The sequence below is a fragment of the Haemaphysalis longicornis genome, unplaced genomic scaffold (assembly GCF_048455015.1).
Source record: "Haemaphysalis longicornis isolate Haplotype H1 unplaced genomic scaffold, Haemaphysalis longicornis Haplotype H1 scaffold_7, whole genome shotgun sequence".
Classification (NCBI taxonomy): Eukaryota; Metazoa; Arthropoda; class Arachnida; order Ixodida; family Ixodidae; genus Haemaphysalis; species Haemaphysalis longicornis.
This window is the reverse complement of record NW_027526422.1, coordinates 32150930-32171655: the sequence shown is the minus strand read 5'-3', so window position 1 is coordinate 32171655 and position 20726 is coordinate 32150930. Positions and strand designations below refer to the sequence as shown.

Below are 20726 nucleotides of genomic sequence, written 5' to 3'. Positions count from 1 at the left end.
TGACGAGGAGTACGACGAGAGATGCCACAAAGAAAACTTACGAGACGTATGATAGGAAAGTGGTTGTATAAAATGATGACGAGTGTGACCACGAGTTCGACGAGAAATGTGATGAGAGTAGGAGCACTAGTAGGCGTTAGACTTTCACAGATATGAGAATTAGCGACAGGTGACGAATTCAATAAGGATAGCAACGCGTGATAAAACAGAGCGATGAGAAGTGCAACGAGGGGTTTTACCACGAGAATTGCGGGTTAACGAGCTGTTGTTTTGTTGTTCTAATCTGCAGCCGGCTTTGACGCAGCCATGTAGGGGGTCACGTGGTCGTTGTAGAATAAAATCTAAGTCACATTCTTATGGGAAAGATCGTGAAAACGGGAAGCTTTCTCCCACGCAACCTGTTACCCGAGTCACAGTGAAGATCCAAACACTTCGACTATGTCCGAATGGCGCAATCGGGCAGACGTCGGCATCAGAACGCGAGGGACCCAGGTTCGATTCCTACCACGCGTGAAGCGTTCCTTTTTTTTTCCTTGCGGCAGGCGATTGATGTGCCTTTGTGGAAACCCATTGTGTGAGTTGGCTTTTTTGGAGTGCGTTTTGGGAGTAATAATGGACGGGCCTAGTGAGGCATAGAAATATCCGCTTTAAAAGAAGGCGAGCCCATTGGTGCGGGAAAGGCGAAAATGATATCCATTCTCGCAGTTTAAAAGCCCTAATATAGTTTCACGAGAAAATACAAAGGAAGCTAAAACGCTGCATCCCATGCGTTCTTTGGAGCGCGTGGAAACGTGTTATTTCTCGATCGCCATTAAATGTTCACCTTCGATTTGTCCGCAGCAAATAACTTTGCGCGGGAAAATTAGCCGCTATGCGCTAGCAAACGATCTCTTTGGAGAGAGAGAGAGAGAGAGAGAGAGAGAGAGAGAGAGAGAGAGAGAGAGAGAGAGAGAGAGAGAGAGAGAGAGAGAGAGAGAGAGAGAGAGAGAGAGAGAGAGAGAGATCTGTAATTTGCAAGTGAGGAGCAGTTTGAGGTGACCCAGACCTCCCAAGATGGCATCCATGACTGAAAGCTCGAGGACGTGCCACCCGACCAGCACCTTCCTATAGCCCATTCCCACCTTTGGGCTAAGAGCCTCTTTATTGAATAACGACAATCAATCAATCAATTCTCATCCACCTGGCCTGCGGCTTGACTTCTTGTGGCTTACCCTAGATGGTGGTGAACGGGGGTGGGGGTCACTAGCTGTACCCCGTTCGTAATGCGTTGCTTCTGTACGCAAGGATTATTAAAGCGAAGCTATAGCGTCCCCACTGATGTCGTTGTGCGCCAATACGCCCTGCAGGAAAGCCAACCTTCTCTGACGATGATGATGAATGATCGTGGGTGAAGCGAAAGAAGAAAACGCATCCCGTGGCCGAAATCGAACCTGGTTTCCTCTCATTAAGGTGCCGGCGTCTATCCGACTGCTCCATTTCGACATGGTCGAAGCGAACGCCAAGCAGCAGGTACCGATTCGCGCCGTGCAGCCGAAAGCCAAGCGTTAGGCCTACGGAGTACACACGCGAGAGTTGCTGCGGGCATTCTTGAAAAGCGACGCGTACTTCCAGGGGCGGTATTCTCGTAACTGTCCCTTTTGAAAACGTCCCTTTCGAGTCCCTTTCATCGTGACGTACTTCCGGTTAAGCAGTGGGCGTTGGCAGTAGGTTTGCCGCGCTTGCGTTACGTCACTTCCGTTTGTTTGCTTTTAGCCAATCAGGGCTCGCCAAAAGGGACACTTTTGAAAGGGACGCAAAAGGGACAAAACTCGGGAATACCGCCCCAGAATAGCACATACTGGCAGTGTGGGATTGGCCTATCATAGAATCCGCCACGAGAAAGCTCCGCGTTCAACCATCGCCATCGTTAGACGGAGGGGTGCATATTTTTTGTTAGTTTCTTTTTTAAAGTTTATAGCTACAAACGGTAGCAGCCGTGATAACCCTCTTTTGATCTGTTGCCAAACGATGGTCAAAAACAAGTGTATAATGCATAAAACCGGTTCAAAATAAACTAACACGATTTAAACTAATTTAAAATACAGGAATAATCAAGAGCTATTTGCATTTATAACAGAAATTTGTTAAATTCCGTTCAAACGCCATGTTTTCTCCTGTAAAGCATTCTTCCTAGCATGCTGTGGCGTGTGACACGAAGACATCTGACGGCCGGCCAGTCTGTCGCTCATTTAATTGCTTAAACCCGGTTCAGCGCAAGAGAAGACGCCCCCGCCTCATCAAGTGCGCATATTGGTCCTCCAGCCAGAGTTTCTCTGGCGCCCAATCAGCGCCCGCCATGTGGCAACGAGAGACTGACCATCTTTGAATACATTCGTTCACTGCATGCTTTGCCCCTTCCCAGGTTTCACATTAGTGGAGATGGCCCGGGATTTTTTCATTAGCCTAAAATGGGCTGACGTAATGCAGAGAAGACGAATTATAAAGCTCACGTTATAAAGCTAGACGTGTTATAAAAAATAAAGAGCTAAACGTGTTTTTTTTTAAGCCAACCATAAAGCCACAGCAGTGCGCTGTGGTGCAGTACGGAGGAGTTCAACCGATCTGTATTTAAATTCAATATCTCCACTTCATGTTTTTCAATATATCTAGCTATCCACCTATATGTGCGCATATCTGTTTCTCCGAGCGTTGCAAATATCCTCAACACCACCAGACAATCAAAAAACACCGCCGTTGCATGACAGATGTTTGCAGAACAGCAAGGACGGGAAGGTGGAACGAAACAACGCGAGCGCTGGCTTCGGTTGTAAGTCAGCGCTGGTGTTTTCGTCCTTGTTGTCCTGCGCTGTAAACAAGTCCAACTGGTAGCCGCCATTACAGCACTCCAAGTTCTGAGAGCCACAATAGGTGACCGGTAAAATGCTCGAAGCCTCATGTGTACATTTTCTGCTCCCGCGGAGCCCCGCCAGTTCCGGTTCAAGAGCTTTCCATGGCCTCCCGTACGACGGCGGCTTTCACGCGCGTGTGTGCGTGTTGTTTATGTGTTTCCAGCGAAAAAAAAAACGCTCATGCATCGCGCATTCAATGAACACCAACGATTAATCCAGTAGGGGCTTCTCTGAAAGATACGCACTCTGTGACAAATAAGCAACACGCACACACGCGTGTGAAAGCCGCCGGCGTGCGAGAGGTAAGGAGAAATCTCGAACCGGAAGTGGCGGTAGCAGACGACGTACCCATGAGCCTTTGCGCTTTCTAGCGGTCACCGATTAACCCAGCACCCCCCAGTTGTTCTTGGTGCTCACCTTCCGGCCTTGGTGACGATCATCTCGGTGCCAAGAGCGTTGAACTCGTCCCAAAGGGCCTTCATCTCGAGCGAGGCGCTGACGCCGGCCAGCTTCGGGTGCAGCGGCTTGTGCTCCTCGTCGGTTGAGCCGGGCGACCGTAGCGGCGAGGAGCCGTCCTGCGAGTCGGAGCAGCACTGGCCGCCGCCCGACGAGGCGCCTTCCAGGCACGGCGAGCCGACGCGGCCCTCCTTGCATCCGCTGTCCGCGAACTCGGTCGAGCTTCGGTACGCTTCGGCCAAGCTCGGTCGGTCTTTGATGGTCGTCAGCAGGCACGCTGAGCACCCCCGTGGGAGAGAGAGGGGGAGAAAAAAACAACCAAAGCCCCTTTCTTACGAGAACGATTGCTAAAGCGCGAAGCTCTCTCCCATGCAACATGAGCCGAAGTGCCGCAACAATGTGAAAATGGCGCGTTCAGACAGACGCCGGCTTCATAACACAAGGGACCCAGGTTAGATTCCGGCCACGGGAAGCGTTTTTTAAGTGCGAATGCACTTTATAAGCGACCCCAAGCCATCCACCGCCGGCGTCGGCGGCGGCGTCGGCGTCCGCAGTGCTCCTCTATAAAGAAACAGCATCCGGCGCCAGGTTTCGATCCGCGGACTTTGCGGCCGCAGCGCGACGCTCTACCGACCAAGCCACGGACGCGACGTGATATCAGCGTTAGTGACGCGCCTTATATCTTTAACGCATTCAAACTACGTCGTCAGCGGCGTGCGTTGGCGACTCAGCGGCGTTATAGCGGCTTGATAACTGCGTGGTGTACACGTGATACTACAAACCCGATGGAAGAGATGGAAGAGAAGGCGGCGAGGCGGTGGGCTGCGGGGGCCGAGCGCAAGCGCCGCAAACGGGCCGACAACCGTGCATTCGCACTTTCACATTCTCCCCCTCGGGGAAATGCGGGGGAATTTTTTTTTCTTGTGGCGCTTGATGTGCCTTCGTTTATAATCATCATCATCATCATCATCATCATCATCATCATAATCGTCATCGTTTCGTGAAACACGTTTTGTAAAGTTGACTTTCCTGTAGTGCGTTATGTAGCGACATCGAACGCCATCAGTGAGGCATAGAAAGCTTCGCTTTAAAAATTGTTTAAGCTGAGTTCGGTTAGGATGGTAGGTGGCCGCGGTGTAAGCCTGACGCCGACGTTTGGAGTCCACCCGATCAGGAAGGACCGAACCTCTGGGTCGGAGCTGCCCTACGCCCCCTAACGTAGCTCGCAAGGGGTAAGGGGAGGAAGGGGGTATTTAGAAAATTCCTGCATGGAGTGTGAGTAGGTGGTGAGGGCGCCATAATCAGGACAGTAACGGGCCCAATTAAAAAGCAGGGATGATATCACGGCTCCTCGAGGGGTATACAGTCTTAGGCGGTAACTAGTTACTAGTAACTCGTTACCTGTAACTAGTTACTTTTTTCATTAACTTGTAACTGTAACACTGCTACTTTTTTATGGAGTAACTGTAACAAGAAAAACCGTTACAGTTACTTCATTTTTATAAAAAATTATCCAACAGTAACACGTTAACGGCCGATGTACAGTTCGCGCTTTCCACTTTTTCGAACTTTCTTCTGCAGAGCCTTCGCTTACTTCATGTATGCCAGCTCACTCCGTTCGCATGGGTGAAAAACAGCTGGACTAGAAATGTTTGGGCGTGCACGTGCGCGTGGTGTCCCATGCGGTCAGCTAAGGGCCCTGAGCAGGTCGATGTATCTCTCACCCAGGCCATAATTAACGCTGCGACACGTGCCTAAGCGCACGTGGACGCATGTTGACACCAGAACCAGACACCAGAACCAGTACGATGCGTGGCTGCACCATTTTGGAGCGCAGTAAAAGTGTTAGGCCGAGTTCAGACTGTTGTCGCAACTGTCGGAAGATCTTTAAATAATGACCTCATTTGACGTCTCAGCCATCCGAACTGCGTGAAACGCCGTTTGTTTACGTCTATAGCGCACGATATGGCTGTCACGTCGGTAGTCTGAACATTGCTTTAGGCACAAAGGCGAACAGAAAAAAAAAGAAAAGCATCCACCAACACCGCACAATGTACGTAGTGCACTTTCGCGGAAGCCTGAAAAACTCCGGTCAGGGCATCGCTTTCTCATTAGCGACGTGCAGCCCCGTTTGCAGGGTCATAAAACGCCGCGGGGAGTCTCTCGGCGTCCCCGCGCTCGTCCAGCCCTGTACGCACTGTAGAGTGAGTGTTCGATTCACAAGTCGCAGTTGCTTGCGACCATTGTGCGCTTTTCAGACCCCTGGCCGTGTTTGGGACCACGTGCTTGGAACCCCTGGTCTAGAGGCTTCGTCGAACTGTCAACAGTGCCCGAACGAGGTCGAGGAAGCAATGAATTCCGCGCCCCTTCACACATACGACGGCCCCAACACACCACCCAGCATATTGGCCGGCAGACGCCTGACCACACTGCCGCAGCACGAGGAAATATTCTTGGAAAGCCTCGCGACTTCGTTTGCAGAGCTGGAGCAGAAACGAATACTGTAGCTACGTCTGTTTCTGAATGTTGGGCGCAAAGAATACTTGGGCGAGCTTCGTTCGGCCTACGCCTCAAAGCAAACGAAGGGAGCGGGCTGTGGGATCGGGGACGTGGTTGCTGTAAAAGGCTGGGATTGGGAGAACAGTGTTTCCCGGTCGAGGCGACAAAAATCGCCTTTGTAGGAGGGGGGGGGGGGGGGGGGGTGCAGGAGAAAAAAAAACAGTAAAGTGTACAGCTCAGTTTCTATTACCTTTTGAAATAACCTTGGCACACTCGGGGGTGGGGGTGGCTGGGATTTGGGGTGGGAGAACGACTCCGAGGGCCTTCGGACAAACGTCGCTTCGGCAATAGCTCAAATTGGTCTCCGTCTCCGAAGACAAGCACGAAATAAAAAGCTAACGCAGCGCTTTTTTTTTAGTATCTTTCAAAAACACCTGTATGTACTCCCGCATCCGTTAGCCTTTTCCTCCAAAGGGCCTTCCGGCGATCCACCACCTCCATCCCCCTTTCCTCTTACTATGCAAGGCGGTCAAGCAACAACAATGTAGGTGAAAATAAATTTAGTTGACATTGTTTCGTCTGTTTTGTCCTCAAGCTTGGTATAGTACCAGTTCGGCCTCCGCGTTCGTACTTTTTCTGAACGTTTGGCAGCCATTTCTGTCGACACAGAGCAGTGCAACCGCTGCCTGAGCCCCCATGCCTTCGTACGTTTCTATTAAATAAGCTAAGTCTTGTTATCTAATAATTAGTTTCTTACAGTAACGGAAAAGTAACGACGTTACTCTTTTATAGTAACTGTAACTGTAACTAGTTACTTTTGGAAACTTCGGAGTTATTTTTTTGGGGCTAGGTAACTGTAACACTGTTACTTTTTTTTCGGTAACGTGCCCATGACTGGGTATACCGCCGGTTGGGGAAACGTAGCCAAAGAAAAGATGGGGCAATAAGGCAAGGTTTGATCATCCCTCTCTAAAAATACAGAAAGAGAGAGAGGGGAAAGGGAGAAAGAAAGAAAGAGGGAGGGTAAACATCTGCCGCACAATCATTACTTCGCACACTGTTCCCCCGCATGCTTCCGGACTCAAAGCTGCCCGAATGATTTCCGGGGAGGGCAATCGATTTTTTTTTCGAAATGAGCCAGATACATCTACCGCGAATTTGAGAAAGAAGCGAAAGTTTGTTACCGGACCTAATTGCAACGTTGTGAAAGCTTTTAAGTGATACATTTCACATGTCAGCTAGGGGAAGTTTATGGCCACACTTGATGAGCCGAATCATGCCGTGAATTTGAGCAATATTGGGGTGATAAGTTTTCATTTGGCTCATATTGAATTGAAACTCAATTTGATGCGGCGTTCTAATGAAAACTTTATTTAAATTGACTTTCAAGCACGGCGCGACTGCACTTTTGGTGGAAAAGGCATTCAAAATATGCAACAGGGCTTTAAGAACTTTAGAAGTATACATGGAGAGCAGGTGAGTCCTCTTGGCACCATTAGCAGCTCTTTTCGAATTCTTCCCTAGGATAATTTTCTTGGGAACGTCTGAAGCCGCTCACCAACCAAGCAAGCTCTTCATTGCTTTGTCAAGAATTCGCAAAACGCTTCGCAAGAAGGTTGCTCATATATTATTCGTCATCTTAATGAAGTCCTTCGTACTCTCAGATTGGGAAGGGGGGGGGGGGATTTTTCAGGGCTTGTAAGCGGCGGCTATTTAGTTAAGTACTAAAATGGTAAATATGGAAGTAAAACATTAAAAATAACCAGAGTTACTTCGTAGAGACGGGTGAGACGAAATGAAATCATTGCTTCCCTTCTCTCAGTTTCATTTCGTTCACTTCTTCTTCCGTTCACTTCGTCGTTGACATCTGAGGACAGATCTTTCGCCGATCTTCAAAAAACTCGGAAAGTTTCCGAGTTTTTCTGGTCACTGCAGTTTTATCCGATTTATTTTTTTTTCTTCATATGCTCATAATTTCTTTGATTATATGTTCCTGTATTTCTCGCGCTGACATACTTTGCAAACGAGATGTGTTTCATTTTCATAATTTTGTATAGGAAACTCCTGCCTAGATATACGTTCTCATTTCGGAATGGTCCATGCTTATAACCATGGACTCCGATATGCGACCTGTTTTGCGATGTGAGAAACACACAAAACGGTCATTTGATCGCTCACATTTTCTTCTGCTGTTCTTTATCCTACTGTTGTTGTTTTTTAAAAGTCTTGCTGTTTTTGTCCTAGTCAAACATAGAAGCTTATAGAAAATAGTATAACTTCAGAGAAATGACGCAAGAACTTTGAAAAAAGGATTTCTTTAAGATCGCAGAGCGTAAGCGCCCTGTCACTAACAGAGGATATATAAACATGTGTAATAATCTGGCGAAGCCGGAAATGATTTTGGTGTGGTCGCCAACCTGAGCCATCAAAAGAAGATAGTGTATCACCAAACCAATCACAAGGCGAGCCGCTTTATCCCAACGCAATACTGTAAGCTATAACTCCTTGTAAGCTGTATCCTGCCGGTCACTATTTACTTTGCTAGGGAACGTGAACATCCATGCATTGCTTTTTATTCTCTCTTTTTCGACTGTAGCGCCGTCATTTTTACGCGTCACTGCATGGCTGTCATGTATTTTCTTTTGTTAGTACAACAAATTGGAATGCTGCCGAGCTTAGTGAATTTTCCACTCAGCAAACGCAAGACAGGCGAGCCAGCAAGTTATCTAGCTTGCTGTCTGGCTTGGTCGCTGGTGGAGGAAACGGCTCTCTGAGGAAGAGTCCGCCACTGATAGGACTCCCATGTAACAGGGCAGCAAAGGTTCAAAATTTCACAGTTACGCGGCCGGCCGATAAAAAAATGCTATTCATTTCTGGCCAGTCCTTTGCGCGGGCATGCAGCAAAACTATGTAGCAATGTCTTATCGATTATTGTCCCAATACACTCCCTCTCCCACATGTCAACGCGTAAATGTGGGCTAGTTGGTTCGAACTGTGAAACATGGTTACGTAGAGCGGTAAAGACGGGACAAAAGTAGAGACTACACAGGACTAGCGCTAGACATCCAACTGAAATTTTTACTACACACATCAAAAGATACACAGGACGGGCGCATGCGTGAACATGCTCAAAGCACAAAGAAAAATGACAAGGTCAAGTGGTGCATTTTGTTATTACGCACGTGGCAAGTTAGCATCCAGATAATCCTATTTCTTTTTTTCACAAACTAATAGATACCGTGCTTACACACTTTTCACCGGCTTTTAATGATGCGCCACGCTTCAAACAATATGCGCCGTGATATGCGCCGTGAGTTGGTACGAGACCTTTTCCGAGTTCTCCTTTGTTGGCAGCTGGTCCAACCGGTCCAGCAATCACTTCTGTCTAGCAAAGACCAGTTTGTCTGCCGTTTTAGAGTGAAGGTATACAGCTCTGCATCAAAAAATACGTCGTGCGGCAAAGCCAACTTTATCGCTAATGCTCAGAAGAACACGGCTGTAGCTGTCTTTTTATAAACACTTTCCGCCATAAAAACCATGTTAAAATTTACCGCTAGGACGACTCTATCATTGTTTCATTTATCTGTCATAATTAGATCACAGTTAAATTGTAAATGCTGTAGAATACCCGCCTGCTGTCAATAGATGACCATCTACGGGAGGAGTATGTTTGTAGAAGAAAATTTCTGTAACTCCTGTTTTAAATTTCCTCACAAGGTTACATTAAAATTAGTAGCCATAAGACGACTACATCATTACTGCAAGTTTCATTGACTTTTCATACTTAGGCAGTCCACAAAAAAGTTGCAAATGTTGTAGAATTCCCCTCTGCTGTCAATGCATGGACTTCAATGGGAGAGATACGGACAGCCCCATGAGTGCCGGCTGAGATAAAACTCTACTCCTTCCAAGTTTTATCAAGTAATCACAAAGACATAGTCACTACCATTACAAAATGATGGGTGAAATAAATACGCGTACGTTCTCTAACCATGCCTGTGATGCGTATTTCATACAGCTTCGCTGGTAATCCACATCCACAGAGTATAATGGCTCCTAATTTTTGTTTAAAATTTTAATCACAATTTTCAAACCATGAGGAATTATTCTTCCAACGCCGAACCTTTGTTACGGCAGTACAATTTGCGTAATAAACCTAGCACTTGTACGCCCTTTGTCGAAATTTTCCAGGCCAATGCTAAGCCTTCTCAACCACAAAGAATTAAAAGAATAAGCTTTAACTTTAAATGTGGCAAAAATATTTTGACAGTAAGAAAGAAAAGTGTTTTCTCTAAATTTCCGTCATAAAATGTTTCAGCCTTGCTCGGGACGTAAGCTTGTACATTGAATTTTGTGCAGCCGGCGCACTTTCGACTTGTCCTAGAAAATTTCGACAAGGACTGTACGTTGATAACATCGAGACCTCGTGGTCGAGTGCGGATTATTCGTTGAGCATGCAGTTCCGACATCAGTTCGGAAAAATGCATTCTACCTTTCAAGTGTGCCCAAAAATCAATGATGGGGTGGGTACTGCTGAAAGCCTTCCATACCTAATGCAAAGCAACCGACCTCTATCAAAACTGTAAAGAAACAAGTGTAAAGATGCGATAGGTTTTGTCTGGATGTTTGTCTGCACTGATAAACAGTAACATTATTTATCAGCTATCAGCTATTTTTTTTTATATTAATTCAGAAAATCGCAAGCAAGTGAGAATCGTGCCGCGCCTGCCCCAAGTACTTAATTTGAACAGGGTTTTTTGTGCTAACGCATCCCAACCGTTGCCGTGACCTCCGCGCCACAAATTTTTTTGCTTGTTTTTGCTGTCAAGAACAGCAGCGGTGAATATACGTAAAAATTTCTCAACGCAAAGAAAGCAACAAGCGTCGGGCTCCCACGACACGGGCTGAAGCGGGTTGGGTGTCCCTGTTTCAGGTGGTTTTTTGTCGTCGAAAATTTTTTAGACATTGAGCATTGAATTCTCTTCTCAATAACCTAACAAAACCATTTTCTACAAGCGATGTTTTGAGAAAGCAAGATTTTAACTCCGGTACTAATTTTCCAGGGTAACTTTGAAGAAATTATTTGAATTAGCAGCTATATTTTCTTCCCTTCCTGATGGCCTTCATCTCTCTAGGACCAGATGGCGCAAACTCCTGACATGACAAAACAAAATTTCCCCTTCAGCCTCAACTACATGTCCAGAAAAACGTCGCGGAGCTGTCAAGAACTTTTCAGCAAATAATCACAAAACTAAAACAATGCACTGAAATTGTGAACATGATAAGTGCGCGTGCCCAAGTTCCTAATGGACCTTTTTCCAGTAGCGCTCTGCGCATGCGCTACTCTCGCTACAAGCGACCGATCCGCCATTCTTGGGGGGCAAAACGTAAACAAAACGACGCCATATTGGATTAGCCAGTGGGAGAACGCCGAGCCATCTAAGTGCTGCTCTGTTTTCTGAGCCCTAAAAGCGGTAGGTAGGCGCTACGGCTGCGATGGAAAACTTTTTTATGCCACCAAAACCATGCGTGGCGCCTGAGACGGCTGCCTCAGCTGTGCAGGGCAGGCGGAAAGAAAGGCGGCGTGTTCTTGTATAATCCCCCAAGTGTGATTTCGGCGTCCGCCGCAAGAGGGCTACGCTACTGGAAAAAGGTCCATTTTCCTCCAACCATGGAGGAAAGAAAAGCTTAGGAGAGGCCCTGACGTCACACCCAGCGCAGCCGGAAACGCCATTTCTGTAAGTCGAATGGCGGACCATTGGCCCTCCATGCCATTGGCGGACTCTTTTTGCCTCTCTCTCTCGGTGCACCTTCTCCGCCTCCTCCGTCCTGTATCGCCTCTCTTGTCGTCTGCATCTGCCAGCGCCGAGCCGGCGGAAATCAGCTGATAGGCAGGTAGAAGGCCGTTTTGCAGCGCGTGACCGTGAACCTAAACGCGCGGTTACACTGTTACACGTCTTCAGTGTGGCCGCAGCAGGTTTGCGAAGCGGCTCGCTCTAACAATGCCGCAATGCTCGGTGCCAGGCTGCAAGTCGCGATCGGTACCCAAGGAATTGGGCGTCACTTTCCACCGGTTAGTGCATCATTCCGCTGACAAGTATTGCTGTGCATTGGTGTGAATTCATCCTTTGTTTGCAATCGCCGCCGTTTATAGGTTCCCAAGCGATGGAGAACGCCGCAAACAGTGGGCGAACGCCGTGCGGCTACCGGACTGGAAAGTGCCCAAGTTTGCGTTGCAGTTTCCCTGGCAATCCCAGAGATGACTAGTCAATTAAACGGCCGTTCTATATATATAGGTAAGCAGTACTTCATGCAGATTTCACGCTAAAAAATTGTGGAATGTTTTTACCGTTGTTCGCGTGCCTTCGATAGAATTTTTTTGCGAAGGAGGAGGAGGAGGAGGAGGCAAAACGTTTTATTGAGTAAAAAAAAAAAATGAGAGGGTGGGTGGCGTCAATAAACTTTTTTTCGCCAAGTTTCAACTTGTCTCAGTGTCAATAAATTCAAGGTGATATCAATTGAAAACGTTCATACACTAACCTCGCAGTATGAAGCGTTGAAAAGCGAAATCCAGAGCGAGACCACAAAAAGATCCAGATTCCAGATCCAGCACTCTTCCAGTCAACAGACGGACACCTACTAAGGTAATAGGACGATGGAATTATATCAACTGGGAATCTACCTTGTAACAGTTGCAAAAGCACTGCCGCGCATTGCCGGCCTAGCAAACTATATATTGCAGCGGCGATAACCAAAAAATTGAGTTGCGAATCGTTCGGTTGCAAGTCGCCTACGTACTGCACACCGTGTATCACTTCCCGAAAATCTACCTGACGGGTGTCCGCGCGTACGACGGGACGGCGCGTTCACGATATCTGCACTTCAATAGGCGCGTCGTGATCGCGGCCGGAGCAAAATCTTGACGCGGTACAAGGTGCACTTGCAAGTAGAAATTAAATGACATATTCACATCGGCGCAGCTGTCGCAACTCGCAGCATCCTTTTCGAGTTCCGCAAGACCACAGCGCAGCAAAGCGAAGCAGCAATCTTCGCAATCGGACGACAAGGCAGGCGCTGCCTTTCCTCCATGACTGGCGAACGGCGGGCGGGCTGTTGCTAGGACGCCGTTGCTAACGCGACTTCCAATGGCCGCCGAAAACACGTGACTTCCTCCACACTTTTGCCAATGCGCGGGGATAGCTGGGGGCCTCTCCTAAGCTTTTTTTTCCTCCATGCCTCCAACAAACTGTCCGTGGGTCGTTTATCCGTATAGCTCGTCATACGCAATTTTTGAAGCGAAAGCTTTCTTATTGGGACCGATGGTGCCCTGTCAAAAAACTAATGCATTTCCCTATAGACCGGTTGGTCGACCGAGAAGCTCTGATAAGATCTCTGGACACATGGCTCGTGCAGGAAACGGGGCGTTCGTTGTGTCAAAACAGTTACTTGAAAATCGCGAAAAAGGGACGGTTCTAGATAAGACAATAGACGCATTGATCATGAAGAAGCAGTACAATACTATACCTTTATCTTATAAACGACGTATCGGTATACATTTACACCGTTCGTATAGATGCGTTTACTTAGTGCGGGAAAAAAGTCGCATGGGTTTCTCCTCCGTTTGAAATTACGGTCTTTGAAGGCCTGAAGATTGATAGGACGTATATTAGGTTGGACGCACTTTGAGCTTTCGTACTTCTCTTAACTTTTTTTAGGAAGAGATGTTATTTTTTTTCACTAGTGCGAACGTAACGACGTAACTTGTACGAAGTTGCAATTGTTACAGGATGGGGTGGTGATTTTTTTTTTCTCACTACACTCTAAGCTGGGTAACCCTTAATAGAGGTATACATTTTCGAATTTTTGTAACCTATAATTTATAAGGTACAAATGTAACCTATATCTTCGTAACCTTTATATACGTATACATGTAAGGGTTACTCACATATGGGTTACTTTGCAGCTTTCAGCATGTATACCTTTATATAAGTTACATCTACCGCCATCCAAGGTCACACACCTGGAAGGTGTCATGTTGCGCGCCAGGCGCGCTTTCGCCGGCGCCGCTGTGGCGACGCCGCGAAGGCGCCTTTCCCGCGTGGTAAACAAACATCGCGTTAGTGGAAGACATGTGCGACCATGCTGTCCATTGCGCCGTCTAAAATTTTGCGTCGGATGCCTTTTGTTCGTCCTTTGAAAAAATTGCCGGCCACACGCCGGCCACCGATCTTCAAGTGGCATTCCCAGGAGGTCTGTACCTGTAATGATTCGAAGGGTTATTTGGGTTAAATAATAGGCTTTAGAGCTGGGCAGTTGGTATACATTCATATTGAAAGAACACCTCAAACTTGGCAAGACGAAGAAAAGAACACAGCACAAGCACTCACTAACAACTGGAGATTTCTTACAGAGCTATTTTCGAAAAAGATTGCTTCTTGTTCATGTATTAAAGTTCATGTATTAAAGAACTGATAGAAAGAGTCACTAAACATGAGGCAAAATAAGATACGAAATATAACATCATAATACTTGAAGAAAGGCCTCGCATTTTTACAAGTGAATCATACTTTTGTCTGTGCAGGCTTGTGTGCCATCTTTACAAAGATTATTTGAATGAATGTGTTTAGTTATTCTATTTTCATACCGTTGTTTCCACTGAAATCAGACTTCATTTCAACTTGTGTCATACGCAGGGCAGTCCTGGTTGTCAGCTCAAGGAACACTGCTTGCCAGAAAAGCCGTAGTGCTGATAAGTCATAGCATAGGTAGCCAGATGCAACCACACTTTTCGAAAAGCCAGGAACCGATGAGGGTGCAGCACCCATTTTTACACCTGCACCTGTCTCTGTGTAATTCGTCACAATTTCTACGTCATCAAAAAACAACAACAATCAAGCAGCCTGCATGCTGGCTCATACATACCACCATTCTGTAAAGTCGCTTTACTGCACTACACTACGATCGCGCGAGACAACCATTTGCCCTGAAATACCACGCGAATAAATAAACGACTGATTTGCGCGAATGAGAATAATAAATCCACTTAACATGGTGAATATGGCCCGCTGTCTCAAAATGACTAACACCAATTTACCCACTCAAGGAAAAGAAATACAAAAATAAAGTGTTGTACATATGAAAATTTTTATTGTGCCGTAGGGCAAACTTTCACAAAAAAAGAGGCTTGTGCTGGACAAAAGGGAGTTTAGAAATTTCGGGCAGCATTTAGTGGACTACTTTTCTGCAGCGCACACGTTGTGTTTATCCGGATATATTACTACAAGACCAATAAACTAGACACCATTCCGAATATATGCAGCGAGAAAAATAAACATTTCCCGACGGCTGAAACAAAATGATAATACCCAGACAATAGCGCGATAATATAAGACTTTAATGGGAAAAAAATCAATAATTCAAACAGAGCAACCTGACAATTACATGAGCCAATAACTCGTCAAGTGCGCCCGATGCAACCAACAACGTAAACAAAACGCTCAACATAGGACGAAGGCGCGCAAACAGAGCAGAAAGTAGGTCACGAGCGCCGTTTTCTGTTATAATGTACGGGCTTTCCGGATTGTCCGCTATAGTCTGACGCAACGAACGCAAGCCCGTGATTTCATTCAACTGCCGTCGCGGACAACAGAAAACGTCCAGCGAAGTAACCAGTCTGGTAACGAAAATACCTCTCGAATGCTGCAATTTCAAATTGAAAAGCCCTCAGCGAAAAGATACATCCAATGAAAACACGGAAACCGTTACGGGAATATACTCACCGAGTTCGCTTTCACTTGCGCCGGGGCATTGGTCCAACATGCGAACTTGATGCTGGTTGTAGAAGAACGAGCCGTGTAGCGCTGCCAGTCACAAATGGGCTCGCCGCAGCCTCCGCGACTCACGCCGACAAATAAGTCTTGTAACAGCAATCCTCGCTTCATCGTAGGCGTATCACAGCGGTAAAAAGGCTCGAGTGGCGCGAAAACGCGGCCACCGAGCCTGCGGGCGCCGCCATTTCTCTATATCCCGTCATGCAACGGAGAAATGAACGGCCGCCTGGAGAGAAGGCGCGACGAGCATCTCTTATACGTTACAGGGCGTTTTATAGGTTACAACGTAAAGGTTACATGTGAGATTTTGTTGATGTAACCTATAAATCAATAATGTAACCTATAAACCGCTTTTAACTTCACGCTTGTAACCCTTAGAATGGACTGGGATAAAGAAAACATAAAAATGGATAAATTGTAACCTTTATTTTATAGGTTACTTCCGTTTAGAAGTTACATTATGGGTTACCAGGATTAGAGTGTAGTGCAAACGTAACGACGTAACTTGTTCGAAGTTGCTTGTTACAACTTCGCACTATGTAACAACCTTACTTCCGCAAGTAATTAAATAAGTGATGTAGCCAAGCTGCGACGGAAACGACCTCCGTCAGACACTTCCCTCCCCCTCACCCTGCGCTATCCAAGGAAGAAGAATCGCTGCTCCGCAGACTACAAACCAATACCTTTCCTCACCCAGTTCGCCTGCCTCATATGTTTCCAACTCAATACTCTGCTGTATGCCAGTTTTGTTCACAACCCGGAACTCTAGCTCATATTATAATACAGTCTGGGTGCAATCCCAAAGTTCCACCTCTCCGATCCCCTCTTCCCACACCTGAGCTGTGGGAGAACCTGGTGACCAGCGACCGTCTGGACGTCCAGCAGCTCCTGGCATCCAGAGCGAAGGCTCTCTGCTCACTTGACTCTCTCTCTCTCTCTCTCTGCTCACTTGACTCTCTGTCTCTCTCTCTCTCTCTACTCACTTGACTCTCTCTCTCTCTCTCTCTCTCTCTCTCTCTCTCTCTCTCTCTCTCTCTCTCTCTCTCTCTCTCTCTCTCTCTCTCCTGGTGCAATTTTGTTTTACTGCATCTAAACGATCCTATAGACCCATTTGGCAACAGCCTACTTTTGCGCGTTGATCAAAAGTAAAGCGATGTTTTGAGGTGAAGCAAATTGTACCAACCGAGACGAACGCTTGTAAACGTACGTGTACATCCAAAACCTAACGAGTTCTACCGTGGTTCCTAATCTCCGCTTTAGAAACCATTGGATGAGTTCTGACACTTACAACTCACAAGTTTTATCTTTAACATTCGGGCTGAACATGTCAACGCACGCATAAGAATTTTAAAACGGGTTAGGTATCTCGAATGGAATTTTGTGCCTAAACCACTGCGGGCCTTTCCCTGCCCTTGAAAATTATTTCCGGATGTAGCCTTAGCATTTACGATGCAGGTGCTTCGTGCTATTTGGTCGATCATATCTTAGACCACATACACGCTACACTCTAAGGCTGCGGACCTCAGGGGTTCCGCGATGACATTTTAGAAGTCCGCAAAGCCGTCCCCAAATCTCTCTCTCCCCAGTTATTTCTCATTTTACCAACCCCTGCTGCCAAAGCGAAAATGTGACTTCCCTGCACCTCATGCACGTTTATGTTTCCTCGTGTAGCACATCTTTTAACGCCGGCTTTTTGCACAACACACCAGCTATGCAAAAAAGCTAGATACAGAAAAGGCAACACATAGGTATTTAGGCTACGTGTAGCTGGTAGAGCAAATCGTTAGAGCAAATGAAGTATCGTAACTGTCCATGCCGTCTTGGCCATCGCTGGGCCATAAGCAGCATTGCTGACTCATGTGCCGGGCGAGCGAGTGCGTCTCTGTGGTTTGTTAGACGCGTGGGAGTGTATAACATGTTTGTGAATATAACGGCCCTCATTTTTCTGCCTCTAAGCTTGCGCTGCAAAATAATCATTAGTGCAATTTATTTTCTCCCTCATTTCACCAAATGTGGTGGCCACCACAGGACCGAGACACAATAACGTGAGCACAGCTGTCGGGTTGGGACATCGCTGAGTCATTCTCTCTCACGAGAGAGAATGACTCAGCGATTCTTCTTCGAGCGTGCTAATAGAGCTCCTTGCCCTTTCCCCTTTCCTCTGTGCGTGTGCTGCGAACAAACGGGTTCAAAATCCGTAACAAAACTTAAAAGTTGAAATCCTAACAATGTAAAGAAATGATGTTGTCAAGCATTGCTTTCAGATAGCGCAGCAGATATGTCTTTGAAAAAGTCGGGGCTAATGCCCTGTTAGAAGCAGGTGGTAAGAGACGTATAGAACGTGATGATAGGTTATGCGCGGAGGGCTACATGCGCAAACACACGCTAAATACATTCCTATCTGCGTACGCCCTATTGGGACCCTTGTCCAGATCGTGACGCTATAGGTATACCCTTTCGATCTCCCCACCTATTATAACCCTTAGTACCGTTATCACTGCTAAGGAGGCGGAGTCATCCGGCCTCTTCATCAAGCGCAAACCGGCGAATCATAAGCATGATGCATTGCGATGTACGTAGACAATCATCGCCGAGCTTTCGGCATTCTTTGACAAAGCTGACGACGATGATGCCGTAATATAGATATACTTGCGTCATTCTGGTGTATTATAGAGCATACGTGCTACGGTTTTAAAAAATAGCTAAGAAAACCAACCCATGAAAATCTGTCCAATATTATTTTCCCAATGCAACTCTGGGGGCTGCCTATCGGTTGCAAAGTTATGACACACTATCCCGCCCTGAAATACAGTGTGCCGATTCGAGTAAAGGTTGCTTCTTCAAACATCATTCATTTCATGTTGTTGGCCGTATCAATAATTCTTGTAATCAAACTTGACATCAACTTTGTATACTTACATTCTGTCTTAAGGAGGTTGCTATAAAGGCTTCAAGGCTTCGCTTTTCAATAGACTACTCAGCAGACTTATGCCTGGGCTACATGGCTGTTTCGAAGGCCGTTGAACCAACGGTCTATCGAGTGCCCCATCGGAAATACATAGGACTCTGTTGTGGGCGAAAGTCCAATTGTCAATTGAAAGTTACCGTGCAGCACAGGCATAACAAGGCTACAGCTTAACATCCTTAGCCAGAAATCATCACGGCGCGTAGCACAACCCTGACGCAGGCTTTTGGAGAACAGATGGAGATGGAGAACACAACTGATGGCCCCATCTGGTCGCGCACATTAATTCCTGCTGTGAAATCTGTGCGTGTCTTAGCGGCATTCTGGAGCCCTCTGGGGCGTTAATCCTCAAACTACGGTGCAATGCATCATTGAATTAAGGCTATGCAGACGACTTCAAGTTGCTGCGGATGATCCAAAGTTTCGCTTTTACTCTGGCGGATAAATTGCTGCTGGAAAATGAAAAGAATTTGGCTTTTTTTTTTTTTGCATTTCACGTGTTCCCGGAAACTTTGCGGCTTTCGACAAGACACACCTTTAACTGTCGAAATATACACCAAAAAGCAGACTCGGTCGGTCTATTTAAGGCCTTTCGCAGCGCTGAAAAGGCAGTCGTTTTGGGTGGTGGGTTATTCCAGAGATTACAAAAAAAAAAAAAAAAATCGTAGAGTACAGGCGGCGAAACTCGGGTTTATTTACCTCGTATAAATTTCGTGCACTTGAACCAACGTTTCCACAATCTTGTTTCTTTTATACACGTGTGGATTCAACGCTCGAGTTACCGCCCTTATAACATCATTTTTTTTTCTTTGGTTTGAATGCCATTGTTCATGCTTAAGCAAAAGACGAGGCTTGTGCGCTATGACAAACAAGCCGATAACTGCACCACCCGTTCGGCTCTTGCGCGTGCGGCATAAAACCTTAAAAATAAATTCGAATATCGCACGTTCCACAGATTTTCCTCAGTACTGTTTGGATTATTCGATTGAGTGAAACTTCTATGATAAACCCACAAAATGCTACGACACACATCATGCCAAAAACAAAAGGTGCGTTCAGAATCGTGTCGCAAGAACTTGAGCAATCGGATGCAGTTACATGCGCCAAATCAGCGCGGAGAGACACGTCCTTCGTGGTCCGCTGCTAAACCGCCCTCGAGCCGGGCGACTCGAGACCCGCGCGACTTTCATCGCAAGCAACGGCGACGACAAGAAGCACCGCGCAACATCTCGTACTAACTAGCGGGCTGGCACACACAGACACACACGCACGCTCGCACAGAGCGACAAAAAAAGGGGGGCAATCAGCCGGGGACGGGGGGACCTCTCACCTTCCATGTCTTTCACCGGCGTGCTGGCGACATAGCTGGGCGTGCTTGCCCAGTCGGTCGCCAGGCAGCAGTCTCCGGCCGCCTGGTACGCGGCAGTTCCTCCGGCGTGGACGCTGCGGTGCGATCCCGGCTGCAGGTAGGCCTCGACGGGCGGCTCGTTCGCCATGAGCGCCGCGATGCTGAACGTGTGCGATGACCGTCCCGTGTCGACAAGTTCCATTGTCTGGCGCCTGCTCGCCGAGGTGTCGACAGGGCCCCGCGGCCGCGCCCTCGCGGCACGCCCACCGCAGAGGGGAACCGACCGCGGGCTCGGGCACTGGTGCTCCCCGACGCGGGTGGCGCCCCCGAGCGGTCCGCCCCGCTCCACCCGGGCGCCCGGAGCCACCCTTCCGTGGCGCGAAGCACCCTCGGCTCTACAGTGCACCCCCTTTCAACGCCGTGCCTTCGGGCGGGCTAGAAGTAGCCGCGGGGGAGGGGCTTCGCGCGTTGGAGACATGCCAGCTCGAGGCTCGAACTGGTGCGTGGTGCCGAGAGTGAGTGCTCTTCTTGGGCCTCGTTCTGCATTGATCCTTGTTTCAACTTCTGGTAACAGCAAAGGAGGCAGGGATGCTGTCGTGATGATTCTATGACGGCCAGTAAGCGGAGTGCCGCCGCAGTAACGCGCTCATATACGACGTGTGGCGACTTAAAGCTAGTGTGTTGCTAATATGTCTGCCTCTCTTGGATTTTAAATTATGCTCGAAAGTCAAGTTGCGAAC

General features: G+C 47.4%; 1 protein-coding gene across 1 annotated transcript in view; it reads right to left on the bottom strand.

Annotated features, from left to right (window-relative positions):
• The window catches only part of LOC144145121 (T-box transcription factor TBX1-like), a 73449-nt gene extending 52999 nt beyond the window's left edge, over positions 1–20450 (bottom strand). The window contains exons 1-2 of the mRNA XM_077676624.1: positions 19969–20450; positions 3306–3621 (exon numbers count right to left, since the gene is read on the bottom strand). Coding sequence (XP_077532750.1) covers positions 3306–3621; positions 19969–20188 — 536 coding nt within the window. The 5' untranslated portion in view covers positions 20189–20450. The remainder of the gene's footprint in view (positions 1–3305; positions 3622–19968) is intronic.
• Between the last annotated feature and the right edge of the window lie 276 nt (positions 20451–20726).